The sequence below is a fragment of the Trachemys scripta genome, chromosome 1, assembly GCF_013100865.1.
Source record: "Trachemys scripta elegans isolate TJP31775 chromosome 1, CAS_Tse_1.0, whole genome shotgun sequence".
Taxonomy (NCBI): Eukaryota; Metazoa; Chordata; order Testudines; family Emydidae; genus Trachemys; species Trachemys scripta.
Genome location: NC_048298.1, coordinates 324,809,892 through 324,823,480, shown reverse-complemented (window position 1 = coordinate 324,823,480; position 13,589 = coordinate 324,809,892). Strand labels below are relative to the sequence as shown.

At 41.3% G+C, this 13,589-nt stretch overlaps 1 protein-coding gene across 2 annotated transcripts in view; it reads right to left on the bottom strand.

The window, feature by feature from the left end:
- The window catches only part of DLG2 (discs large MAGUK scaffold protein 2), a 1,462,668-nt gene that overhangs the window by 1,428,039 nt on the left and 21,040 nt on the right, over positions 1-13,589 (bottom strand). For both annotated transcript variants that reach the window (XM_034759045.1, XM_034759046.1), the window contains exon 2: positions 11,260-11,391. In XM_034759045.1, coding sequence (XP_034614936.1) covers positions 11,260-11,391 — 132 coding nt within the window. The remainder of the gene's footprint in view (positions 1-11,259; positions 11,392-13,589) is intronic.

Below are 13,589 nucleotides of genomic sequence, written 5' to 3'. Positions count from 1 at the left end.
ATAGAGATTAATTATTTTCCAAATAATAGAATTTTATTGAGTAACAAAACCAGGGCAAGGAAAAACCTATGCAATTTAAAAGCAAATACACCTCTACCCCTATATAATGCAACCCGATATAACACGAATTCGGATATAACGCGGTAAAGCAGTGCTCTGGGGGGGAGGGGCGGCGTACTCCGGTGGATCAAAGCAAGTTCGATATAACGCGGTTTCACCTTTAACGTGGTAAGATTTTTTGGCTCCCGAGGACAGCGTTATATCGGGGTAGAGGTGTACATTAAAACTTAATACATTAATGGAACTGAACTTATGAAGAAAGAATGTTCATGTCCATTTTAGACACAAATACAGAGACCATGGATTTCACAGGCCAGTGTATGTGAAGCTGTGGTTGTCCTTCACATCCCTTGGGGTAGAGTGGTAGAGATGTGGCCCTTGGTGCCACATGGAATGTAGAGGGGGCATGTAAGAAGGTTCTGTAATGCAGTTTTCGATGAACTGCAAAGGGAGGTGAGACTGTGAGTATTCAACCTGAGGGTCCTCAAGAGTCTGCAACATCTGTGTTTGCTGCGAGAGAAACCCCATTATGTCCGGGTGCACCTCCCTCTCCTTTTCCTGGTAGACTTTTCTCCTATCCACTCTTTCCTTCTCCAGGTTATCTGTAATATTCCAGGCCCTCTGCTCCAAGTCTGATGAAGCACTGGCTTCCATGATCTCATTGAACATGTCATCCCAAGTCCTCTTCTTTCTCCTCCTTATCTCACTCAGGCATTCCACAGATGTGGACGGGGAAACCGTCAAGGCTGCAACGGCAGCAGCTAGAGGTAAAACACACAGAGGTACCATTGTCGCTAGTCACAATGGAAAGCAAAAGTTAAGATTCAGAACTCTCTTCCTTTGCTCCCCTAAAGTTTTCAACAAGACATGCTTATTATTGTCACTTCTACTTTGTAGTGGTTGTGCACAGCATCATTCACAGCACCAGCCATGTTGAGTATGGCCTCCCAGGGGCAAGGGAAATTAGGAGAGAATTGTTCGGTTGCCTGAAACTAGGAACACAGGGCAATGGCATTGAATACAGGCACCATTTTCCACATGTGATGGTGATTGTAACTGATATCTCACTTCTGAGGGTGGCAAAGGCACAGAAAGCACAGCTGCTGCTGACATCCCAAAGCCACCCGGGCCTGTATGCCACTAGCCTCTTTACTGCAACTGTGACTACCAAAGTTATCACTGACTGGAATGGGAAATTGTTCCACGGTGGAGGAAGAAATAAGGCTGCCATCACTAGAAGCCTTCGGGAGAGGATTTCAGAATGAAAGTTTCATTGAGATTTCTCGGGAGGATTCAAGGGACATCCCTGTGTACATAAAGAAACTGCTCTGCATGCCCTCCATCCCCATCCCGCCTAACTCTGCAGGAAATGAAAAGCAGATAACAACTCTCTACCTCTTCGTTGTACCACTACCTCTTCTAGTACAAGTAAATTAATGAATGTCAGTACCTGTGTCCTATTAAGTTGGGGCACCATCAGTGCATCATTGTACTGGGAAATACATTTACACACTTACCTGAGGTTCTTTCCCCTCCACTGGGCTCGTCCGTGCTTGACTGTCAGGACTGTAGTGGAGTCTCAAACTGATTCTGGCTTGCAGCATAGCTGGACCCCCAGTCACATGTTCCCCATCCTCCTGCTCATCCTCCTCATCCTCAGTGTTCACAGCAGAGGTCTGTGACTCAGACTCCTTGGAGGTATCCATGGTGGTCCGCAGGGAGCTACTGGGGTCTTTGCCAAGTATGGCATGCAGTTCTTTGTAAAAGCAGCAGGTCTGCAGCTCGGCACCAGATAGATTGTTGGCCTCCTTGGCCTTCTGAGAAGCCTGCAGTTCCTCCGCCATCACCCGGCAAGGCTGCTGATCCCCGACATACTCCTTTTCCTATATCCCCCATGCACTCTGCTCATAGATGTCCACATTTCTATGGCTTGTCTGCATAGCCTTTCCTCCCACAGTCCTAGGAGATCCAATATCTCCTGTCTACCTGAGGCTGGATCATGTCTGGAATCCGTAGGTGGCATGGTCAACTGGACAGTTGTACGCAACAATGGAGAGTTGCTGGATGTGCTCACCAAGCTGAACAATCAGGAAAAGGCATTTAAAAAATTGCAGGGTTTTGAAGTTCCGGGTGGGGGGTGGGAGGGGGTGTTTGTGCCCCTCCTGGTCTCTGTGACCCCAGAGCAGTGGAGTTTACAACTGTGACCAGAGCGGTCATTGTCAGGTACTGTGGGACAGCTGCTGGAAGATTTAGGATTAACATAGGTAAAGTAGTATCTACACTCTCTCTGCATCAACCTCAGTACACCAACCAAGGCTCAATGCCACCTAGGGAGACAGTATTACTGTGTCGTTACACCAGGGCATTTACATCAGCAGGAGACAAATTAAGTGTAGACACATGAACAACTAGGATGACACAAGGCAGCTTACATTGACCTAACTTTGTAGTACAGACCAGGCCTTTCTCTGGATTCACAGTCATTTTGGTGTCTGCTGGAGTCAGAAAATTCCAACACTGAGTTTACGTCCCAATTCAGAATGCAAAGTAGAATATAGGAAAGGAAATTCTGAATTTTTTTTGTTTTGAAAAAAAATTGAGACATTTCCATTTATTTTTTTTCTAAACAAAACAGAGAAGCTGCCCTGACTCTGGGGATTCCCCTGCAGAGGCAGCCCACGGAGTCCCTATCTGTGGATCAAGGAGCCTAGAAGCTCTGGAGCCCTGGCATGTTTAGATTTTGACAAAAATCACAATTTCCCCATGAAAACACGTTCCATCACAAAATTTCCAACCAGCTCTCATCATCACCACCTTAATAAGGTCATTGTCAATCATCCTCTCCATTTTGACATCTATCAGTGTTGCCAACTCTCTCATTTTATCCTGAGTCTCATGATATTTGGTGTTTTTCTGGAAACTCTGGCTCCTGAAGTCATGTGAGTACATGAAAAATCATCTAAGGAAAAAGTAAATTTCTAGCTCTCGTGTTTGTGGAGCAAAGCTTGAAAATGTGATCCCAATGCACCCTAACAGCCCAGAAACCAAAAGGCAAATAAAAACAACCCAAACTGTATTAGTATTTTTTTTAAATCTCATAATTTAAGATGATCTTATGATTTCAATGTTGATAAATGCAAAGTAATGCACTGTAACAGGTTGTGCTCACCACCATGGCACCTCCTGCTGGTTGCTCCCGGAATTAGCTCTGTCCATCAGCAGGGCGCCCCCCTCTGATGGTCTCTCACTCTCCATCTCTGCTTCTCCACCGTCTCCACTGTCTGTGGGAACCCGAGTCGCTCCCGGATCGTGGCGTCCTCTTCAGGGCACAGCCCTCCGGCTGTGCCCCAACTCCGTTGTCTCCCTGTTCCGGGGGAACCGTCAGTCCTTCGCCCGGCCTCTCACCGCAATGGCGAACTGCAGCCCCTCACTCGGGGGGCAAACTACAGTCCTTTGGCTGGCCACTTCCCTCAGCGGCCAGTGGGGCAAAGGGGGAGGAACAGGCTTGCTCTGGGCCCCAATCCAGGGACCCTATAGCTGGCCGCTCACTGCCTCTCCTTTCCCTCTGCCGCTACTTGCTTTCCCTGGGCCACTTTCCCATAGCCCCAGTACCTACTCGGCCCCTGTATCAAGATCTCAGTCTGGGAGCCAGACAGGCTGGAGCTCCACTTATTCCCCTGACCCTGCCCAGCACTGCTCTGTCCCAGGTACTTCTCTCTACAGGCAGCCAGTCCTTCTCCCTGGTGTGGAAAAAGTAAATAAGAAAGTGTTATTTACTCCTTCTCATAACATAAGAACTAGGGGTCACCAAATGAAACAAAAGGAAGTATTTTTTCAACAACGCATAGCCAACCTGTGGAACTCTTTGCCAGAGGATGTTGTGAAGGCCAAGACTATAACAGGGTTCAAAAAAGAACTAGATAAATTCATGGAGGACAGGTCCATCAATGGCTATTGGCCAGGATGGGCAGGGATGCTGTTTGCCAGAAGCTGGGAATGGGCAACAGGGGATGGATCACTTAATGATTACCTGCTCTGTTCATTCCCCCCATCCTGCCTTGGCACATATAACTTGCTTCCCGCTGGCCTAACTCGAGCCCCCCCTGCAGTCTACAAAAAAAGCTGCAGTGAAAGTCTTCCTCCTTGCTCATCATTTGATCATGTGACTGCCTTGTCTGAATCCCTCTCCACATAAATATAGTTGGCACTGATGTGTATGTAAGACTCCCTGTTTCCACACAGTTACAATTTTCTTAAGGTCTTTCGGTCTGAAATTTTTCAGGATTGGCCTTTATATGAAGATCCCACCTCCCCACTCCTCTCCAACAATCCCTGAAAGTCTGAGTAAAACCCCTGATTTTTAGATTTGATTATGGTTTCAAAAATAAATGTTTTTCCTGTTTTAAAATCTCCTAACTTAATCTTAATTAAAATGTGTGCTTGGTAGTCACGTCACAATACTCAGTGCTTATGTTTTATTTCCTTCTTCTGTGCTGTGGATCCCACAACCCTCCTCAATAAATAGAAAGAGTGCCAAGAGGTACACAAATTCTTGGATGATCACATATCAGTTCTCCATTGACTAGAGAACCACATTACACCTGCCATTAAAATTAAACAAACCCTTGTGATGGAGTGGAAAATTACAATATGTAATATCAGGACAAGAATCTGACCTTTATATCTTGATTTGACAGATATGGTTGTTCTTTAAAGAAGGATTGTTTATAACAGGATTTAATAAAGTAAGCTGAACAATGTCAAGGGTATAAACAGCAAACCCTCTCTTTTTAGAATAATGACATAGCACCCTAAGCCTATAGATGTGGATTGTGTCACAGATGAACAGCAAATTGTATAACCCTGTATAACCTTACCACAGCTTTTAAAACAGGCAGTGTTACAACATCTATATTAAACAGTGTAACTGAAACAAAGAAAATGCAGATTTTAGCTTACAATATTCCTAAGAACACTCCAATTTAAAATGCAGGGAAAGTTACACAAGCATCAGCAAAAAAGATGGGGCACAGTATAAAAGTCCCCAGGACATGTGTCATCCTCTAGAGGCCAGGTTTATCCGCGTTTTAGAAAAACCTATAGAGATTAGTTTTTACTTAATACTCCATAAGATGATTACAGCTATTTGTGGCACTTTAATTCCTGGTAGAAACAAAATGATGTTTTATAGAGATGAATCCACACAAAAAACAACCACTCACATAAACCTCTTCAATCTATTCTCGTTCACCAGAACAGCTTTCTAAGCTGTAAAATCATGCACTTTTCTTAATGAAATGAAGTCCAGATAAATGTATAGCAGAGGTTTTTAGAAATAAATTGTAGTAAACTGTATGTAATGCATCATGAAAACTGATAAAGAACACATCAAGAATAAAACTCAAGAAAATGTTCAGGAAGAGTTCTCAGATGGCCAGATGATTAGATTTAATATTTTTGCACTGAAAGACCTGAATCCACAAATAACAAAGACTGTCAGACAGAGATAAGGTACTGTAGCTGGACATAGTACATACCAAATATGCACCTCTCTTCTATAAAAGCACAGTACAACATTTGGCTTTTGTCCTTCTACAGATACAATCTATCTATGGTTAAAGATGAAGATTTACAGCTGAAGATAAAGGCTACAGAAAATGAGGAATATGTTTCATGGCTGGCAAGGAGGGGAGTCTAGCAATGCATCTCTTTGGCTTCCAGTGCCCAAAGAGCCAGGACTTTGGGGGCATGTGGCCCCACCAGTCCCCAGTATTCTCTAGGCAACACCAGGGATGGTGCCTTTACAACTTCAGGAGCTCCAAGACTGCTGGCCATTCTACTCTCTGTGAGTTGTTTTGTGGGATTAGGTGTTTGACTGTTGAGTGACAGAGGTGTGAGGAGGAGGAGAGTGGTTACTAAATAGAGGGGGGGAATGAACTAGTGGCTAAATCAGTGAGGCTGTAGGTTGAGGATTGAAACGGTCCCCAGGTGCATTAGCCAGCACGTACATGGCAGGAGCAGGGGAGGAGATCATCAAGATAAGGCAACCCTGCCCCCACCTCCAGTGGAACAAAGGGGCACTAGGGCTCAGTGCACCTCACCCCTTCAGTCAGCACATGGGGCAGGATTCCACCTACACACACACACGTACAAGGGCAGGCCCAGCTCCCAAAAGCCCAGAGACTCATCAGGAAGCACAGGAGATTCAGGAAGGTCAAAGTGGTCAGCACTACCCCAAAGACTCCTCTGACATCTGTAGTGACTTGAATTCCTCAGTTATTGACAGCATGGTACTTGCTCAGAAGGAGGAGAAAGGTTGGCAGGGAGGTATAGGGAGGGTGGACTGAGGCAGGACATGGACAGGTGCTTAGTTTAACCAGTGAGTTTTTGTAGTGAGTTTGAAAAAAATAAAATAAAATAAAATAAAAAGTTGTGAACACAATAATTAAAGCAATCTGGGTCTTTAGATGAATTAAATCTGAGATGAATAATGGCACAGCAGAGGAGCACACTCAATATACATCCAACATCACCCTAACCACTCTGCTTGTATGCCTTTCCGCCTACCCTCTGTCCATGTTTTATCATTTTAGATTGTACATTCTTTGGAGCTACAACCACCTTGAGGGAGGGAGGGATGGAATGATAGCTCAGTGGTTTGAGCATTGGCCTGCTAAACCCAGGGTTTTGAGTCCAATCCTTAAGGGGGCCATTTAGGGATGTGCAGCAAAAATCTGTCTGGGGATTAGTCCTGCTTTGAGCAGGGGGTTGGACTAGATGACCTCCTGAGGTCCCTTCTAATCCTGACATTCTATGAACATGTCTATACAATGCATATTCCATTTTGGGTGCTACTGTAATATAGATAAGAAGCATAACTTTCTGAGGTACTGTAAATCTTTCCTTTATTCTTATTAATTAGTGGCTTTATTCCACTTTTCTTGCACATATCTATACATTTACAGTAATACCAGAACAAATTCCGAACTAGCATAAGTTAGGACCAGATAGGTGATGTGAATCAATGTAATTCACTGAAGTCAATGGAGCTACCCCAACTTACTTCAGCTGAGGATCTGATCTTTGATAAGAATCGTACCAATAATTGGGTTTGTGTATTTTCTCACCCTAATTATGTAAGCTAGATCCCCATCATCTTCCTCATGTGCTACTTCCTATTACACTATTATTGTTTCCTCCGACCCCAGAATGTATATGACAATGAGCATTCAGCACGACTACAAAGGGCTATCATTTCACTGTCTCCCCTATCTACCAGTGGTTATATATTTGTAATTATTTTTATCCTTCCTTCTCTACCTCTTCCCTATCTCATGGCATTTCTTTTTTCCTCTTGCAAGCATACTTTCCCCATGCTTTTGCCTCACCAGGATTCAGTCTGAGGGAGATGCTGCCACTGGGGGAAGGGGCCAAGCAAAGAGGCACATATTGCATTTGGATCTGAACAGTTAAAATGAGGATCAGTCTAATCATTATGCCCTTTTCCTTGCAGATTCTCTTCCGAAAATTAAAAACCCAGATTACAGCAGTGTGCTACAATGAAACAGGGCCCCAAAGTTCTACAAATGTTATAGCAGTGGAAACGTCCATGTACTGCAGGAAAGAGAAAAAACCATCCCAAATTGCTCTTGCTGTACCAAGCTGGAAAAAGAACTACTGGACATAGTCTCTGTTGAGAGAATAATTTAGAACTAACTTAAAGAAATGTAGGTTTCTAAATGGGAGTTCCTCCTCCTTCCTCTCCATTTCCACCCTCCTCTTCTCTGAAAGATTTATTATTTTTTCTGTTAGCATCTTAGAGTGAAGGTTTAAAAGCATTGTATTTGGGCTACTTGACTCTAATAGGACTCTTGAGACTGCAGCGCCACACATCTCTTTGAGAATGTGCCCCTTAGCAACTGCTACTTAAACTTAGCAACATCAATAGGAAGTCTAGCGATATGAGCAGCCTGCAGAGAATGGGGGATGGTTTGGGGCCAGAATTAGAACTTAAATGGCCAATCCAGCAATAATCCTTTTATAAATAATTCACAGATCTTTGACTTACATGTGAGTAGCATTTTCAGGTCTCAATTCAGACATCTTTTGGTTTGTTTAGAATATTTTTATGAAAAAATAAACCATGGTACTTTTTCCAGAACGGACACTTTTTTCCTTCTGTTCCTTTCCAATTTGGGAATAATTAGTTAATGTTTATAAAATGCACTGAAGGTGAAAAATGCTTGTAGATGTTGAGTGTACAGTTTAAACATGGATGCCCATAGTAAGTCACACAGATAGCTACACATCTGAAGGCTCATATAGGAACTTGGCTACTCAAGAATGAAATGGGCACTCTACCTTAGGTGCCCAAAGTTAGCTCTAAGTATATTTGATCCTTTCTCATCTATGCTTGTTACCAGTTATTTGCGGGAAACTTTAGTTGTTTGGAAGGCATTTTGGAGGCAGCCAGAACAAGATGCAATGCAATCACTTCATACATGTGAACAACTTACAAAATTAAATTCAGAGGGCCTTAAGTGAGTAGAACACCACTGAAGTTGTAGGCAGGGCAACCAGACAGCAAGTGTGAAAAATTGGGATGGGGTGGGGCGTAATAGGCACCTATATAAAACAAAGTCTGAATATTGGGACTGTCCCTATAAAATCGGGATATCAGGACACCCTAGCTGTAGGGTTTACATAGAGCTGAATTGGGCCTGTCCAGTAATTACTAGTAGTATGACTCACTGAATGTTTGCATCCAGAAGTGTTCAGGTTAATGGTTCAGTAAGAAAACCCTATTCTATTGTGCTTTATTTATTACAACCTAAATTTTCAAAAGTGAGTAGGTGCCTCAGTTTGTAAATGCTCAACTTGAGGCACCTTAAAGGAGTCTGACTTTTGGAAAGTGCTAAGCACCCACTCTGAAAATCAGCCCCCTTTAAGATGTCTGAAGTTGGGCCCCCAAAAATTGAGCCATTCCAGATCATTAGTTACTTTTGAAAATGCAAACCAATAACAACATTATTTCATATTTACGAGGAAGCTGTGAAGGCAGTAACACAGAGCTATCGAAGGAAGAGAACTAGAGAATGGGAGCACTGCATTGGATGTTTCTTTGTATGCCATCTAATGCATGGATAAATGAGGCAGACTACCAAAGGAGGCTAAAACAGATGTCATCGAAGTGATTTTATTTGAAATACTGATTCTGAAAAAAACCTCATTATTGATTATGTAATAGTATCATCTCACAGACTTAAAATATTGATGGGAAGTCACATTTTTATCCATCAAAAAACTAGGCCAACCAAAGAGCAAGATAAATTCTATGATGAGAGAGTCTTAACATGTATTATCATTCCAAAGTCTCTTTATGAAAAAGAGTATTGGGGTGGTAGGGAAAGTGATTTAAAGGTAATAAAAATTAAAACGCCAGCTTTTACTTATGAAATATTGCTCTTTTCAATCTATTGCCTTAGTTGCCAAATTATTTTATTTATACTTTACTTCTGCTTATACGTAAAGCAATGTAACAATCATTTGTTCAAAATGGTATGTTTTTTAGTCTGATATCCATAACACCTTTAAAAAATTAAAGTATAGCCACCCCCCAAAACACACACACAGTTAGCAGGCTTTAAAGGATTATTTTGAAGTACTGCAGAAATTGGAGTTCCGAAAATAACAATTTCAAATATTCATTAGTGGATAAATACTATTGTTTCAGCAATTTGTATACTAAGTCTATACACATTTCCATATTCTTAGGCATTTCCATACAAAAGCAAGAGGAAATTTCCCCAACAATCTTTGTTCTTTAGTTCATATATATCAATAATTTTTCAATGCATTTGATATACATTCTGTGGGGTTTATTTATATTTTAATAACAAACACATATCCATTAAAAAGGACAAGAAAGTTATAAAGAAACACCAAACACTCTAAGGACTTGGGGGAGACACTATAATATTGAAAAGTAGAATAGCTTTTCCATTAATTATTTCCATTTGTGAAATAGTTTATAGATTGGCAAAACAGACTGTGCTGTACTTCCTCATAAATGCAACAAAATTACTGACATCATGTGTGAACCGTACTCCTCAGTGATAACTGTAAGAGCAGAGTATTGATGTGGAGTGTTTTGGCTTTTCCCCTGATTAATCAAAAATCATCCCTCAACACATTGCTATGGCTTAGCGTTGTCTCTGAATCAAACCTCCAGTCTATAGGAAAATGTCGATCTAGACATATACTGGGCCAAACCTGCACTCTGGATCCAATATACCCAAGCTTTGGAGAAGTCTGGCTCCACAGACAACATTTCTACTATGGGCCTGTAGTGTAATCAACAATTCTTTCTATGACTGCTTAGTCCTAAACAGGACTTAGAGATCTATACTGTAGCTCCTTGTAAAGGCATAAAGCTATTACTTTCTCAACCACTTAATAACACCATCATATCATATACTTAAATCAATAATTATTTTTACTTACAAGTGTGTCAGGGATCTTGAAGTCCATTGACCAGTGAAATACTGATGCCTTATCAAGCCTATGATAACTGTGCAATATCAGACTTATTTAATTCACATTAATGAAAAAGATGCTTTTAAACAGGACCACTCTCCAGATGGTTCCCAAAAGTACCTGGTATTGAGACAGATGAAGCCCGCTGTTTCACCTAGCATTTTTCTTTAATTATTCCTGAATTTCTTTGGTTACCCACCTTTTTTCTGCTAAAAATAAACATGAAGGTCACAAAGAGATTTTGGGTGACAATCTGGCCCCACTGAAGTCAATGGGAATTTTGCTATGCACTTCAATGGGCCAGGATTTCACTCTTTAAATTTGTATGGAAAAATATAATATATCCTACTCTTGGCCAATCTCCAATCAAACTGAGAAAATAAAATATACTCAGTTCAGCAATGACTAACATATATTCCAACATTTAAAGAATTTTCTGCTTATTTTCCCTTCCCAATAACTGAGCAAGTGTTTGTTTAAAATATTTAGGCAACTATTCTAAAAGAATAGTTCCAGCTTGTCATCTCTTTGTCAGCTCATTTTGTACAAGATAACCAGGTGCTGGTCAACCAAGATGCAGGTAATGGACACAATCATAAGCCTTCAGCATCCAAAAGCATAAGTCTAACTGTAGCAAATAAAGCATTGTGCATAGGTACCTACCTATCAGTGCCTGAAATAAGCTGCTCTTAAAGATGCCCATCACTTTTTTAATGGCTTTTTTCAGTTGTTGTTCTTCCGGCTTCTTTAGCTTTTTACAATATTCTTCTAGAAGCGCTAAAGCTCGATCGGTATCTAAAAATAAATCATTAAACAAGTCTGTTTTATTGACTTAAAAGATATAGAAATTCAAGCATATTAACTGACATTTCCTTGGTCATCTATTAACAAAATTAGAGCAAAACTGCATTCATTAAAAATGTTATCTAAAGCTATAGAATGTAGGCTATAGATTGTCTTGTACGCAATGCACAGTGTTATGTTATATTGCACTAGTGGAGATAAAATAGACATTAACATGACATCAAGGCAATGAAACTTTATTGCATATCTGAGATGCAAACTAAAAAACGACCTTTCCAATGACATATGGAACAATGTTTAACCTCTAACAATCTAGGAATATCTCAAGGCTGAAAACATTTGTGTTCAGAAGCTTAAATTATGAACCTGATCCTGCTCTCGCTGCCTTTTCAGCGTGACCAAAACTGATGCAGAAAATACAAAATTATAAACAATAATCACTATTGGCAGCTAAAAAGAAAACTGGCCCTGACATATATTTGGAGAAGAGCTGAAAGTGTTTGATGTTTTTATTGTTGAAAGTACAAGGCTTGATTCCCTCCCTTCTGAGTATGGAGTAAAGGAAGGCAGGCGGCAGGGCTCCAAGAATTTGAAATTTACTCCCTCTCTCCATTAGGTTGCCATCCATCTTTCCAGCAAAAAAGTGTGCTTCATGGCAGAATGGAACTCATTAGTTGACTCAGTAACAGGAATCCAGCCTTCCTGTGGGAGTTTAAAAGAACAAGGGGTCTGATTCTCCACTGCTCTGCAACTTGTGGAGTCATTTACATGAAGTGAGTGTGAAGTGGGTATAAAATGTCACCAAATCAGAATGGCAACATTTTATAGTCACTCTGCACAGATGTAAATGGCTATGCAAGATGCAAGATAGTGGAGAATTAAGCCCCTAGCGTCAAGTGGCCCTGAGATGTTTGTACCACTCCTCTGGGAATTGTGCATCTAGCCCTGCAAAGTTTGCACACATTCATTCCGTAATTATATATTACCCCAGATGATTGCAATATGATTCTTCTGTAGCATAACTAAACAAGCTATTAAATCAATAACTATATTTCCTGCAGTGGAGTTAAATGCAAGAGCCATTGTAGGTGAGGCTCACAATGTCTGAAGGGTTTGAGCTTAATGAAAGCAAGAGTTCCTTTCAAATATAATTGATTAAAACAGATCACTTTTAATAATTCCAGACAATTCCAAGAAGGTTTGGAACCTGACTGGGCCTGGTGTTGTGACAGACAAAGCACATATTTTTGCAAAGGGATTACAATGCGTTTGGTGTGCAGTTATAACTACGTGGTTTGCATGTATCAAAGGGGTAGCCGTGTTAGTCTGGATCTGTAAAAGTAGCAAAGAGTCCTGTGGCACCTTAGGGCTGGTCCACACTAACCCCCCAGTTCGAACTAAGATATGCAACTTCAGCTACATGAATAACGTAGCTGAAGTCGAAGTATCTTAGTTCGAACTACAAGGTACTTACTGCGGGTCCACACGCGGCAGGCAGGCTCCCCCGTCGACTCCGTGTACTCCTCTCACAGAGCAGGAGTACCGGTGTCAACGGCGAGCACTTCCGGGATCAATTTATCGTGTCTAGACAAGACACGATAAATCGATCCCAGATCGATTGCTTACTGCCGAACCCGGAGGTAAGTACAGACGTACCCTTATAGACTAACAGGCGTTTTGGAGCATGAGCTTTCGTGGGTGAATACCCACTTCTTCGGATGCATGGTTTGCAAAGCAGTTGGGGATAGTTGTGTGCGAAAAGCAGCCTAGAGGTTTGAATACAGCTTCTAAAATCAGTGCTAAGTCATACAAGCTTAATTGCTGCTTTGTCCATTCCTGGACAAAGCATTAGGAATATGGTAAATAAATGTAGATAAAGAAATAGTATTGCCAAATCTAATCATTCAAAAATCTTCAGTCATGGCTGCCAAAAATAATGGGATTTATTATTTTTAAGCCAATTTTGCTTTTCTGGTGTCTGAGCCTTTAAGGTCCATTCACACCATCTTGCCAAGCTTTTTCTGCAACTACAGGGACTAGAAACTTCCTGGTTTTGGACAAAATGAAAACTGAGAATTTTGCATAATCATTTGTCTCCAGGAGCTGAGGCTTTTAGAAAAACACCATATATTGCAAAACAATAAAATTGTGACAGCTAGCAACCCTGAAACAATATTCTTAGTGTTTCC